The 15,391-nt window shown below is 28.1% G+C and overlaps 1 protein-coding gene across 5 annotated transcripts in view; it reads right to left on the bottom strand.

Moving 5' to 3' along the window:
- LOC107441900 (MPN domain-containing protein) overlaps positions 1-15,391 on the bottom strand; it is a 34,162-nt gene that overhangs the window by 7,170 nt on the left and 11,601 nt on the right. For 3 of the 5 annotated variants that reach the window (XM_016055302.4, XM_016055307.4, XM_016055305.4), the window contains exons 6-11: positions 14,744-14,769; positions 11,175-11,271; positions 6,713-6,809; positions 6,559-6,631; positions 4,524-4,600; positions 1,683-1,854 (exon numbers count right to left, since the gene is read on the bottom strand). In XM_016055302.4, coding sequence (XP_015910788.1) covers positions 1,683-1,854; positions 4,524-4,600; positions 6,559-6,631; positions 6,713-6,809; positions 11,175-11,271; positions 14,744-14,769 — 542 coding nt within the window. The remainder of the gene's footprint in view (positions 1-1,682; positions 1,855-4,523; positions 4,601-6,558; positions 6,632-6,712; positions 6,810-11,174; positions 11,272-14,743; positions 14,770-15,391) is intronic. The other 2 variants (XM_016055304.4, XM_016055306.4) reach the window with 1 other exon arrangement.

Here is a 15,391-nt window from a genome sequence, read left to right as displayed (position 1 = left end):
CTTTTAATGCTGTATAAACCCATAAGAACGATATATTTCACTATTATTAGCATTAATCTGAAAATTGCAAAACAAAATAGGTATAGTGTTAAGCATATTGAACACTTAAGAGACGTAAAAAAACCCAAAAGAGAAATTTTTCATGGCAAATTCTGCATCGCTTTGTATGCTATTTTCAAATTAAAAGTTTAGAAAAAAGGAAGTTTCAAATGCTGAAAAAAAACCCTCAAAATGCGAACAAATTAGTGCAGGATAATATCGACTTAAGGTAATTTTACAGCAATTTGTTTTCAATTCAATATTTTCAAATATTTTTTGGCACTTGAAACTTTACTCTAGTTTTTTTTAAAACTCACTTTTTCTGAATTTCAAGTTTAAAATTACTTATGTAAGTCAAAGAGAATTTTCAAAAATCAAAATTTTCTCCCACCATTTTTAAAAAGTAAAAAAATCGACATTATTTAAACAATACACTAACATACAAATCATGTGAATTCTAATCTTTATTCATGCAAAGTATTAAACATTTATTTATCCCTTTGAACTAATTTAAATTTTAATAATTAATCATAAGCATCAGCTGTACCTAATTTTTTTTTGCAATGAAACTCTAAATGATCAAACTTTTTTTGGGCAGAATTCCAACTTTATAAAGAGCATATAAAGATAAGAGTATACAAAGAAAGAGTATTTAAAGATAGTTGTGAATGCATTCAACTATAATACAGGTTTTAAAAATTAATATTTCATGACATTTTTTTACATAGTGTAATTTAGTGAAATAATCAAACAGTTTAGTTAAGAACAGCAGCCATATTTTTGCTATTGTATTTAAATTTATCATGCTCATAAATGTAAATGTAAATTATCTATATACATGGCACACTAAATTTTAACATTTATATATTTATATGAGTTATTTGAAAGTTCTAAAAGAATATCCATTCTGGCAATTTTTGCAATGAGAAAAAGTAAAACAGGCTGATAAAGAAACACATGTTAAGCACATAAAAAAGTCTCTTAAATTGACTTCGCAATTATCATTTAATGTAAATATAAATAATTACAGCAATTAAAACTTTAGAATAACAGATATTATGAAAAATGTTTAAATGAAAACATGTATATCTAACATTTATTTTATTGTTCAAAATGTGTATATGATTTAATGCTTGAATGTCACACATAAACTTGCAAATGGCCTTGATGCAAATGTGTATAGAGTAAATTTATCAACAACAAAAAAAGTATCTTTACATCTTTCAAAAGTCTCAAAAATGAGTAACATTTAGAAAAATCAAATGAGAATAAAAAGAAGATCAAAACATAGTTTGTTGAGTTTTGCGCAGGAAACTAGAACATTTATTTCTACAAAATGTAAAAAATAGTTACTGACACTGTCAACAGATTGAGAGGCTGGTTTTAAAATCTAATAGAAAGTTTTCTACTTTACGTCAAACCTGTCCAGCTGAAACATTTGTATAAGTACCTGAAAATTTGCCTGCAAAATTTAGTTACTGCAAAGTGTGGTTATTTAAAAAATTTTTTTTAAAGCCTTTATCAGTTAGCAAGATATTTGTAGCTATTTCAAGCTTGTTGAGAAAAATTACCTAGAACACAGAATAACAAACACGTCTATCAATTTCCGCAGTATTCTTAAAGAAATCAAAATTTAAACTCACAACAAATCAGGCCAAGGCAGGGCGTATATGATGAATCACTATCTCCCTTCATTGTGATTTGATACTCCATTTGGCTATCAACATCTTTGATGGTTGGTTGGGCAGGAAAAGTGGGGTGACTATGATACCAGCCAACAACAGATAAATGGCGTCTCTCTAAAGATCTTCGAATCTGCATAAATTACAATATTCAAATGATAAGTAAATGAAACATAAAAGAGTCATTTAAATTGAATCAATTTTTTAGAGACTAAAAACAAATTGTTAGGCTCAAATCAAATCATAAAAGGAAAAATTTGTCCCAAAATAAAAAAGAGAGAGGATTAACTCAATTCAGCCATGAAAAGAAGTTCAAGAAATTAAATCAGAGATATATGAGGAATCGGGTAATTAGCCGATACCAAGAGAGATTTTCCTTACTTGGCTGTAATCTAATCTGGAAAGAGAACTTGATTATTCAAACTGAATGCAAAAAAAAAAAAAAAAAAAAAAAAACAGATGATTAAAAATTAAATCTTGACAGCTAAAATATTTTTTTTATTTAAAATATGTTTATTTTATTAAAATATTTTTTTAGCATCCTATCTTTACTACAAGCTACATTAATACAGTAGTAAATTTAAATAGATGAAATGAATTAACTATTAAGTCACTGTTAGCAAATGTTTTTACTTTATAGCATAATTTTATCTAAATTATTCTTCATCAGTACAATCATCCCTAATTTCTTTTAAAAACGCTTTTCTAAAATCAAATTTTTATTTATATATTTTTAAAAAAAATACAACATGGGTTCTATTTATATATAGATACATAAAAAATTAATACTTTTCATACTATAAATACCATGTAATTGTGATGTTGTTCTAAAAGGCCAAACAAGATGTTGGCTGCTGTAAAACGGCACATAATATGTAAAAGAATTTTATGATTTCATAAATTCGAAGCATAAAATCGTTGAAGTTTTGTTTTTGTCCAGCTATTCAATTTAAGAGAGGGCAAAAGAGAATGACTTCAGCTAGACACTTGCTACATTAGCATTGCCAGGAACAAGAGACCTGCACCAGATGCTCATGTAGTTGAGAAGCGAATCATCAAAATTGGAATGCTTTCTAATTTTAACCAAAAACAAGTGTATGATTTGAAAAGCCACTGTTTTGAAGAGGAAATGGAAAATATGATTGAGGAGTATGCGGTCGGCTCTTTAATCATTGTCCCATACTGCGAAAAAAAAAGAAGGCACATTTATATGCAGCGCAAATTACTTTGATAAACAAAGACGATTTAGATGTTAAAGTATTTAAAGAACATGGGACAAAAATTGATTAATGCATAAATTTCCTGAGAACGAAGATAAGATGTGACATAGGTAAGCTAGATATAAAACCTCTTCTGAGACAACCTAATTTTCAAATTGTTGAAATTTTAACTGATTCTTACGTAAATATTAATTCTGTTTATCTGTTACATTCTGTTTATCATTTACATATTAATAAAAATTTTTTTAAATGAAGACTTTCTTCCACTAAACTTTTTGTCATTCCGTCACGATCATTCCGTCACAGCAAATAGATGTTAATAACTGCTAGCCAACCTGAGGTTAATTTTCCAAATTCACAATTTACATTGCTTACACATTATACTAAAAGTAAAAAATAGTTCAGGAAAATAATAGTTGCAAAATTCACAGAAACTACCAGTTCTAAGCGGCATGCCGAAAGCTTGGTTGCCAAAATGTCATTCCGTCACACAAGTAAAAAGTTCATAAAATTAAAAAAAATAAAAAATTCTTTTTTTTTTTTAGTTTATGAATCACATTACACCAATAATAATGATATGCATGAGAAAAAATCATGTTTATTTGAAATTAGATGCATAGAAACTTCAATTAATTGTCATCATGCAAGTCAAAATGTCATTCCGTCACATATGGAATTGCCCTACTATCTTCAGTGCCAGTTGCATACGTCAACAGACACTTAAGGTTGTTAAAGCATCTGCAAGTTATTTCTCATCTAAGTTTTATTATTTTTTTGAAAGCAGACAGAGAGGGAAATTAAAGACTTTAAATTTGTTTATATTAAAATCTATGTTTTTATTTATTTTTAACAAGCAAGAAAAACATTGTTTCTAATGTATTTTTCAATGTAAAATTGAAGAACAATTTCGAGACAGTTGGATTAATAGCTTAAAAGTTATAAGGTAGTTCAAAAAGTACAATTTTGTACTAGCACTTATTTATGCATGCTATCTAAATGCTATCTGACATGAAATCTAAAGAAATGAGGCATTGTTTCTATCCAACTGGGGAGAGTGCATGGAGGAGAATAAATTAGTTTTCGGGTACAATTTAAAAGGACATAACGAAGCTTACTACAAAAAGAAAATTGATGGGTATTAATTTTTCTAAAGAGCCGACTGGAATATGTAGGGGTCAGGGAAGTTGGCCTCCCAACAGAAAGGTTCTGAGTTCGAATCGTGGGCAAGGCACTTATGTTCTTTAATTCTCTGTACTATCTGTGGGAGCAACATTGGCCCACTTAATATGGTACCCCAGAAAGAGTGACCATCAAATATGCTCTTCAGGTGCTTGTATTGACTGAAGGTCATTTCCCAGGTGGGCATTAATAAAAAAAATTCTGAAGAAATGGTAAATTTTGCTAGATTAATTTAATAAAGGAAAAAAAAATCCTGTCAAGAAAAGAAAGGACAATAAATATTTATATTATTGCATTTAAAATTCGACATAAAAATTGACATCCACCCGAAAAATGTTCAGTCTTTGAACAAAAAATAAAACTATACAAGCTGAAATAAAAAATAATTAAATCATATGATTACCTCGTCTTCTACTCTAGCTGCACTGTCTTTATCACCTAATCCAGATCTACATGGAAAAGCTTGCAACACAGCTAAATCTAAACATAAAGAGTACAAAGTATTCAGAGAAAAAATGAAATTAAGAAACAGAAACCTTTAACCATCAATTACAAAAAAAAAAAAAAAAAAAAAAAAAAAAAAAATAATAATAATAATAAATAAATTAGTTGCATAAAATAAAGGAACATTAAATAAATAAGAATGCAAATAAATATTTATTTACCATACTGTAAATAATTTAAATAAATTATCATTAAAAGATGTTGGCAGTGGATAATTAAAATAGTTTCTTAAGGTTAGTTTTAAATATATAAGTTAACATATTTTTAATTTAAGAAAAAAAGTACGTTGAATTTTCCAGAAAAAAGTTTGAAAAAGAATAGTTTTAAAATAAGAACATAGTACGAAAAGATAAAAAAAAAATTTGAAAAAAAAAAAAAAAAATTATGTCATTATTTAATATTGGGTCATGCTTAATATGCATTTTTTCCAAACATTTTAATTTATATATATTGCCACTTTTGCATTACTTCAAACAATCTTCTTTTTCCAAAATTTTACTTTCTGCCAATTTAAACCTGATATAAATTTGCAAACTGATTTCTCCTAATATACATATTTTAATGTACTTATATGTAAATTTAGAAAAGAAATGCTGCAGCTCCAAATTCTTGTTTAATCATAGTTGAATGTTTTCTATTTTTAGGGCTGCTTCAGATGTCTATTAGGACATTTGTTTGCTGTTTTTAAAGGCATTTCTAAGGGGTTTTCGGTCATTCAAATTTAGACTTGATTACAAATATGTGTGGTCTAAGTAAAGCATCAAATTGTCCCGTAAAAATATTGCCATTTTATATTTATAATTTATATGTATAATTTATATTTGTAAGATTATGCTTCAACTAATCCCAGATGAAGAAAGAAATGACCATCAATGATTAAGATAATAAGAATTTGTTGTTAAAAAGGGAATTAAATGGTACAAATTTTAAGTAAAAATTGCAGGAAATAATAGATAAATGTAGCATGTGAATAAGATGCTTTGTTCTAAGCTGTCACATAAAAGAAGAATAAATACTTCTTTGATGAAGATATTTGTAAAATTTTACTGCAACATAAAATAGATATATACAACTCAAAAGAAATGATAAATAATTATTATGAAATTTAGTAGAACATATGCTTTTTTCTTTATAGTATAAGTATACCTTCCACATACTTCAATGTATTTAAATCACAATAGATAAGTGGAACATTTTAATAATATTCTTTTCCAAGCTTAAAATAATATTATGCTTCTGTTAACACCAAAACTAGAAAGTGAACTGGTCCACTTCAAAATTCTAACTGAGTGATTATGAAATTATCAACTTATATTTATTTTACATACAAATTTTTTTTTAAAACCAAATTTATAGGATTCTAAGCACTAAAAGAATTAATGGAGCCAAATAAAATTTTTTTAATAATTGGAATAAGCAGAAATAGGATTTTTTAAAATTAGAAAAATTTTACAATCAGTAACAGTTACATTACTAATAAGTTTAACACAATAAGAACTTTGATTTATATTTTCAGTAAATTTTAATCCGTTCTTAAATGATTAAAATTTTAGAGCATAATAACAGTAGATAAAAATTGCAGTTTTTAAAATAGATATACATCCAAGGACAAATAATTATACTTTTTTCATTTAAGATTCTTAATTAGAAAAATAAATATTAATATATTAAGATTATGTTATAAATGAATTTAGTTACAAGAACTGCAGGTAAAATATTTTTGTATACTACATTATTCTCATCTCATATAACATTTTTAATAAAACCAATTATTTAACACTATTGCTAATAGCAATTCTAAACAATTAAAAAAATCCAAATCAATTGTTGCTAAAAACGTACTTAAAAAGGGGATTAAAATTGTTTACAGCAATTCTGCATTGTTTAAACTTTGTTCATAAGTCGTTAATAAAAATAATGACCAATAAACTTACTGTGTGAGGCAATATCCCAATTCCCTCCGAGATAACCAACAACTTCATTTTTTATAATATGGCAGTGAAAATCCTTAAAAAGAAATACAATAAATGAAATTATTTTCGTAATAAATTAAAATTGCAAAATAGTTATGAAACTATGAATACTAACCACAAGCAATAAACAATTAGTTGCAATGGTTACAGTAAAGGGTTGAATTCTATCTAATCCACTGAATGGTGTACACTTTACTAATGTATTGAGATCACTAAATAAGAAAAAGAATCAATATAATAGTTGAAACAAATCTTATCAAGCAAGTTATATTAAATTTGAAAGTAAATATTTAGTAAAGGTTTCAAAGCCACTTGAACTACTTAATATTATTCTAAGTACTTAGAATTCCTATTATAAACATATTAGTTTTATTTTAAAATAATTAACTTATATTTAACACATCTTAATAAATAGTATTCAATTAAGCATTTAATAAAGAAAGTAAATACAGAGTAGATCTCCTATCTAACCACAATCTTATAAGAATTAGAAAAGTGGCTAGGAAGTTCTAGACAAATTTCCGAAATCACTTCTCTTCTTACTAGTAAATATTAAAAGTATATGCATAAAATATATAGATATGTGGCAACATTTTTAGAATGCACTCCTTTACATCCTCAGTTCTTGTTCAAAAAACAAAACAAAAAGTAATCGGCAAGGCTTGTTTTTGATAAGTTTGTATTTAATAAACATGATGAAAGTTTACAGAGGTAGATTAAAACTTATTTCCCATTTTCTTTCAGATAAATATGAAGATACATTAGATGAATAATCCCAGGGAATTGTGAGGGAAAGATATTACTTTATTTGCTTCAAAAATGTACTAATTTTAAATAAAAGTCTTTTAAATATTGAATAACTAATCCCAAGAAACTAAAGCAGTAAGATATTACTTGACTGAAAACTTCATTCACTCCAAAAATATACAAATGGGAAATGTCCGCGCCCTCATTGGCGAGATTGCAATGCGCTTTCTAACATTCTTTTCTCATTCAATAAAAAATTACCAAACGTTACAGTCCACTTGACTCTATTAGCTCCGACATCTTTGGTCCTAGCGACCTGGAGCAGAACTAGCCTCAATATGAGCACAATTAACTCAATAACAAATCTTAATCGCCAACGTGGGGCAATTAAAACAAAAATAAACAAAATCCAAAAATTTTTGGAAGAACATTCAACGCAGCAGGATGCAAGCGCCGCTGCCATCATTCTCAAAAAGAAACTGAAAGTAGCAATGGAACTACAAGCATCGATATCAGAACTGATAAAAGGATATACGCTACTTCCGGAAGAAATTGATCTGAAAGATAATCTAGATGTTGCTCAAGATATAGAAGATGAAATCGAAGAAATAGAGGTAAAGATTAATATTTTACTCTCTAAAATTGATAATAATAAACCTAATGAAACGGAATCAAATGCTTCATGTACCAATATATATAAAATTCCGGATTTACCCCTACCTTTCTTTTCCGGAAAATATGAAGAATTTCAAAATTTTAAAATTCAATTTAATTCTATTATTGGAAATAATAAAGAGTTGAGCGACACACAACGACTGTGCTATCTTAAAAGCTGCCTCAAAGGCGAAGCAAAACGCCTTGAGTCAGCCCAAGATACATTTGAATCTTTATGGTCTTCCCTTGAAGATAGATACGAGAACAAACGAGCAGTTATCGATTGCCATGTTAATAAATTATTAAATTTTTCAAGAGTCCCTGACGCTCCTAATCAGCTCATGCAATTAATCGATAACACTAAATGTAATTTACGAGCATTAAACTTGCTTGGATTTAAATCAAATGAGCTATCAGATACGTTGATAATGCACATTTTATTCCAAAAACTCGATCCAGAAGTTAGAAAAAGTTTTGAAATGAAATTGTCGAAAAACGAAATACCCAAACTAGACAATTTTCTAAGTTTTTTGGAAGAACGTTCTAGAATTATGCAAGGTCTTAATATTAAAGAGGAAAGAAAGAAGCCCCATTTTAGTTCAAGGCCAAATACAGAGAAAATGTATTTAATTAAATCGAAAGTGAATAACCCATGTTTATTAGGTTGTAGGGAAAGTCATAAACTTTATAAATGCGATAAATTCAAACGAATGAGTGTCAAACAGCGAATTGAAATAGTAAAAACTCACAATTTGTGTTTTTCATGCTTAAATAATCACTTTCCTAATCCTTGCATGTCTAAATACACTTGCTTTTGTAAAAGCAAAGATCATCATTTTTTACTTCATGAAAATAAAAAAAAATGAGTCATTTACATTCGATACAGCAGAAGAGAAAAGGGAGACAGACATCTTGTCACCCCTCTCCCCTCCTTTCATTCCTTCGAACACTTTGTTTACGAATAAAAACGAAAATGCTAATTGCGTGATTTTAAATACGGCGGTTGTTTATATTAAAGATGGGCAGGGCATATTTAGACCATTAATAGCCACTTTAGATAGCTGTTCAAGTTCGAATTTAATAAGCAGTAGAGCTGCTAATTTATTGGGTTTAAAGAAACAAAAAACAAATGTTCCGATTTCTGGTGTTAATGACTCGTGCATTACAGCTAAATCATTTGTTCGTACCGAGTTAACAAATGAAGAAAATAATAAATCTTATTATTTAGACTTGTTAATAGTTCCAAAAATGCGGTTCTTCCACCCACATTTGTAAACATATCGAATTTGCAAGGTGAGTACTTTGTTGCAGATATCTCAGCCTTAAAAAAAGGTAAGCCTGTTCCTGTAAATAGTAAATTGAAATTTTTGAATCCCTTTTTAGATCAGGATGGTTTGCTTAGAGTTGGTGGTCGGTTGACCAATTCTAATTTGAATTATAATTCTGTTCATCAAATAATATTACCTCCTGGTCATAAACTTTCTAAGATTATTTTTTCTTATTTTCATTTTAGAGATTTGCATGTTGGTCCTCAAGGACTATTAAATACTGTACGACAAATTTTTTGGCCAATCAGTGGCAGAAAATTAGCTCGTCAAGTTGTGCACGATTGTGTGCAGTGTTTTAAAATAAGGCCAACAGTCTCTTCTCAAATAATGGGTGATCTCCCTCCTGAGAGGGTGATTCCTAGCCCACCCTTCTCGAATGCAGGACTTGACCTGTGTGGTCCATTTTGGATTAAATATCGTAACCAGAGAAAGGGGTTATATAACAAAATATATGTAGCTATTTTCATATGCATGGTCACTAAAGCTGTACATTTTGAATTATTGTCTGACTTAACAGCTAGTGCTTTAATAGCTACACTTAAACGGTTTTTTGCCCGCAGAGGTAAAAGTTGTACTATATCTTGTGACAATGCGTCCAATTTTGTTGGCGCTTCGGCGGAGATAAGCAAATTCTTCAAGTCTTTAAATGCTAAAAAAGATAATTTATCTGGTTTCCTTTCATCGGAGCAAGTACTGTGGAAATTTCTACCCCCTCGTTCACCAAATTTTGGCGGATTATGGGAGAGAGGAGTCGGACAATTCAAATATCACCTTAAAAGAACCATTGGTTCTACGAAATTAACAATTGAAGAATTTTTAACTATAACTATTCAAATAGAAGGTATTCTTAATTCCCGTCCTCTTTCTCCTATGTCATCTAATCCAGAAAATTATGAAATTTTAACTCCTGGACATTTTTTAATTGGAAGAGCAATTAATGCACTTCCTGAGCAAAATTTGATTGATTTTAAAGAAAATTTGCTTAACCGATGGCAGAAAACTCAAAAAATTGTTCAAACAATTTGGAAAAATTGGTGTAACTCTTATCTCAGTCATTTACAACAAAGATCAAAATGGTTGTTTCAAAAACAAAATGTAAAACCAGGTATGATGGTTCTGGTCAAAGAAAGCAATTTACCTATATGTAAATGGGTTATAGGACGAATTTCCGAAATTATCACCGGTAAGGATGATAATGTCCGTGTGGTTTTCGTACGCACACCTCATGGAATTTTCAAAAGAAGCATTTCAAATATTGCTGTATTACCAATTGTTAACAATACTTAAATTTATATGTTGAATTCAAAATGTGAAAAAATAATTGTATTAATATTGCTTAAATTTGTATTTCTATTATTATTGTTATTTTTATGATTATTGAAACATTCAAATGTCAGAATATTTCAATGGGGGCCGGGATGTCCGCGCCCTCATTGGCGAGATTGTAATGCGCCAAGCGTAGCTTTCTAACATTCTTTTCTCATTCAATAAAAAAATTACCAAACGTTACAGTCCACTTGACTCTATTAGCTCCGACAGGAAATAACAGTCTAATTTATGTATTTTTGAAGCAAAGGAAGTCCTTAATCAAGCAATATAAAGATGCATGTTTTCACAATGTTTTGAAACGTTTACCTGATAATTTGACCACTAACCTATAGATATACTCCATATATTAAATTTATAAGAATCTGACAAATGTTCTGATACTTTTTACTGTGTATACACAAGATAAAGTACGATATTATTTTGTGTATCAAACAGATTAGAGTAAACTATTTTTAACTTAACATACGGAATATTTTTTAGAGCAGAAATAAAATTACAAAAAGATAAAAAAAACTCAACTGTGCAAAGGATCGATTTCCAAGAACACTATGTGGCACAATAATTCTCTTTTGAGACGAAGATGGACGAGGCCTTGGAACCATGTTTGCAATTTTTTCTGAAAGTAAATAAATAAAGGTATGTAGAACAAAAAAATAAATACATGGAAAATACAATATTTTATTATTGCTAAATTAACATGCTTAAATAGAATATAATATTTTAATAGCATGAATCTGATTTCAAACAGAGTGCGTAGCCGAATATATCAACAAAAACTAAGCACTTTATAAGCACTAAAAAAATTCACATTCAGTCAATGAAATTAAAAGTAATCGAGCACATACAAAAAATTAATATTTTTTTATCTATATTAAAAAATAATTTCTGATCCATTTAACAATTCTACAGAATAATAAAACCTTTCTTTCCAAGATAATTTTTTTTAAGACTTGGGTAACTTAGCAGTTTTTACCAATGTGGAGTTTTCTTGTTCTACTCTTAAAATGAATAACAATTGATTCACGTAAAACAAAGATTTATAATAACAATTTCACTTAAATGCAAAAAAAAGGATATGAACATAGAGAACGTATATTTATTTTCCGTTAAGAAAAAATAATTTTCATATTATTTCTTATCCAACAAATAGTTAAATAAAAGACAGGAACATTATTTTTTATCTGACAATTTGTTTTTTAAATCTAACAGTTCTTTCTGCTTTCTATTAATATCAGTAGCATTAGCATATTGCATAGCATTAGATTTTTCAAAAGTGAAAAATCTTAATTTTTTTCTGCCTGGTGAGCCAGTTCGCTTGCTTCATTGTTCGGGTTTATTGTATCACTTTGTTTTATAAGCATTTTTGCCAGTTCCTGTATTCGTTTTTCTGCTGTTCATATGGGGTAAAAAATACATTTTCCCATTTTGATATTATTAAAAAACAAAAACTTTTCATAAACAGTTTTAGCGTTAAAAAACACAAAGAGAAAAAGGAAAAAAAAAAAAAAGAAAAAAAGAAACGGATGTAAATTGAAATAATTAGTACTTTCCCAAAACACAGGTCCAATCCAAATGAATTCAACTTGACCCTGAACTCAGAACAAAAGTACTCTTACCCCCTAACATCAAAAAGGCTGTTTAACAAGAATAAAATTAAAATAAATTAAAATGAAAAACTTTTCATGAGGATCTGATATTCTCGATCCAAATTGGCACTTAGGGGTTTCGGATTCAAATGTGTGCGCATGTGCAAGTCATAGCATGGGCACGACATGAAGTCGGCGTGAATGATTCCATAGCAAATACCCCACTTTTCATGAAATGCGTGGGGTCCACCAGGTATCACTGAAGGAAAAAAAGGCACTTTTTAAAAAACCAATTACCCCAAAAAAGCACCTTTATGTACTTTTTAAAAACGCTATGTACCCTGTCAAATTAGAACTAAGATCTAGAAAGAGTATTCACAGGGTTCCCACTCAATTTTTAATAAAAAATTCAAGGACTTTTCAATGACTTTCAAGGACCTAAAATCAAATTTTTCAAGGACCTATTCGGCATTGTTATATGCTAAAGTACATGTCAACCAGATTTTATCCTGCCTAGAAATTGTATATTTTTAAATCACAATGCTTATTTGACAAAAAAAAAAAAAAAAAAAAAAAATTATTAAATTTATCAGCTAATAATACAAATGGTTGATAGTTAGATAGCTGTTTCAAATCACTTTAAAAAATTCCAATTAACAAAAAAAAAAAAAGAAGCTCCAATTGACATAGGATACTAGCCAACATTTAAAACTAGCATCATCATGAAAAATTTAATGGAGTGAATTAGAATTAATGAAACTGAATGAATGTATAATGCATATTACATTAGCGTGAATTTTAAAATTTAGTGAACATACCTAATTTTCACTAAGCGTAATTTTTAAATCGTATTTATACGAATCTAGATATACTATATGTGAATCAAAATTATAAGAAAGGTGAAGTCTCGAAGATTGCGTAAATCACGTAGCACAGTGTGTGATTTGTACAATAAAATGGAATTGTGGCAAATGTTTTTTTAAATCGGAATAATATGAATAGCAAATGATAGAAAACGCACGAACTAACAAGACATAAATCAAAATGTGAGATACATAAATCACTTTAATGTGAATTCTGCGTGATTAGCTAATAGTTTTCATGTGAATAGTGATCATTATGATGTAAATTGCAATTTGTGATTCGAAAGGTTCTTAATATAGAACAGCTATGTGTAATCCTTAAATCATTTTGATGAGAATTGTGGGCAGTAATTCTTGAATTTCTCTTTTATGAATCGCAATGTGATTTGTAAACTACTAGAATGAGAATTGTGAGGCATGATTCTGAAATTACTTAAATACGCATCACGTTATATATTTCAGAAATAACTTTAATTGAAATCATGATATGTGATTGATAAATCACTTAATGGGAATCATGATGTGTGATTTATAAAATACATTAATATGAATTCTGATGAGTAATTTGCAAATCGATATGTGATTCCCTAATCACTTTCAGTTAAACCACAATTCGTAGAACCTTTTATATGAATTCCGATCTGTATATTAAGAATTAGTTTAATGTGCATCACGATGCTTATTCATAATCAATGAAACCTGTAGAATCAAATTTTATTCATTAGCAGTAAAACCTAAATGTAAAAATTTGATTAAATGATATAAAATTAATCATCTTTCGTACATAAATTAAAAGAACAAATACGATAACAATATTAACCTGTCGCAATAATGAAGTCAACACATTAAACATATTTTCAAATCAATTAAACACTATGTATAATTCGCAAACTAATGACTACAAAACCTAAAATTTGCTAGAAATTTCAGCTTTCAAAACATCAGAGAGATAAACAATAATCTGGTTTGAAAAATCTAGGAGAGAAAAATTTTGCATCTTCTTTAAAACTCCTTTTCACTTCAAGTGTTAAAAATTGCATCAATCTTAATTTCTATAATTTTCCTTGGAATTTATTTATTATTTCTTTACTACTTTTTTGTAAGAAAAATTGGTAGTATTTTAATTCCTAAAAAATCAAGTACTTTTCAAGTACCCTATGGCAGAATTCAAGGACTTTACAGGGCCCTGATTTTTTTAAACCAAATTCAAGGACTTTCAAGTACCGTGGAAACCCTGTATTCAGCAAAATTTTTGAAGGACACATATATAATTACCCTTATGAGATTCATATTAGTTTTTATAAATTATTTAATTTAAAAGAAATAAAAAAATGCAACAAGAATGAGAAAAATTTAGAATTAATCATATATTAAAAAAAATTATTCTGTTTGAGGATGATTTTCCTAAGTGGTACTTAACTTAAAATTGAATGACAGTCATATGAAGAAATATATTTTTTAGTTTAAAAAGAAGGTAATCACAAGAATGAATGCAATAAAAATCTATAAAACCCGTTTGGTATGAAATTGAAGGCCAACATTTTTTTTAAATAAATAATCTTATATTATTTTAGATTATAATAGATTTCTAAAAATTAAACTAAACATTACAAATAGATATCGCAGAAAATATACATACCTAAATCCCATTTCTTTGGTGTACTGCTGAAATAAAAATTGTTAACTAAGATTAGGAAATTATTACGCAAAATGTTATAATAATTTTTATTTAACTCTTAAAGGTGTACTTTTAATGTGAAAGCAAATATATCATTTTAATACATACAAATAATGATGATTTATAAACAAATAAAGGTTTCCTTTAAATAGTGGGCAAATTCCACAGTCTACTAATTTAAAAAATAAATTAAAGAGTTTTATTTTTATATGATTATACAAGTATTTCCTATCATATTTAAAAATGAGTACCACTCTTGTATATTTCTGCTGTCAAACAGAAGGCACACCAAATTAAGCAAGATAGAAAAATAACAAAATAGTTATATTATAAGGCAATGTTTTAAAAATAACAAAAATGGAGTAAGCAAACTATTCAATTTGTATCTCTATATATACTAGCACAATGAAAGTTGCTAAGCTGAACACTTTTGTACATTGATAACCTTTCTAAGATGACCTCTATTATCAAGAATAGAATTTATTCTATATAATGAAAGAGAGAAAAACCTTTGTAACATGACCACATATCCATCTATGTAGCCTAACAAGCTAAATCAAACTTGTCTAAAACAGTTATTGAATACCATTCTAAACTTTTCATAAGTTG

This window comes from Parasteatoda tepidariorum, chromosome 3 (genome assembly GCF_982258835.1).
Source record: "Parasteatoda tepidariorum strain Cologne lab strain chromosome 3, Ptep-v5.0, whole genome shotgun sequence".
NCBI lineage: Eukaryota > Metazoa > Arthropoda > Arachnida > Araneae > Theridiidae > Parasteatoda > Parasteatoda tepidariorum.
The sequence above is the reverse complement of the archived record's forward strand: the minus strand, read 5'-3'. Positions and strand labels throughout refer to the sequence as shown.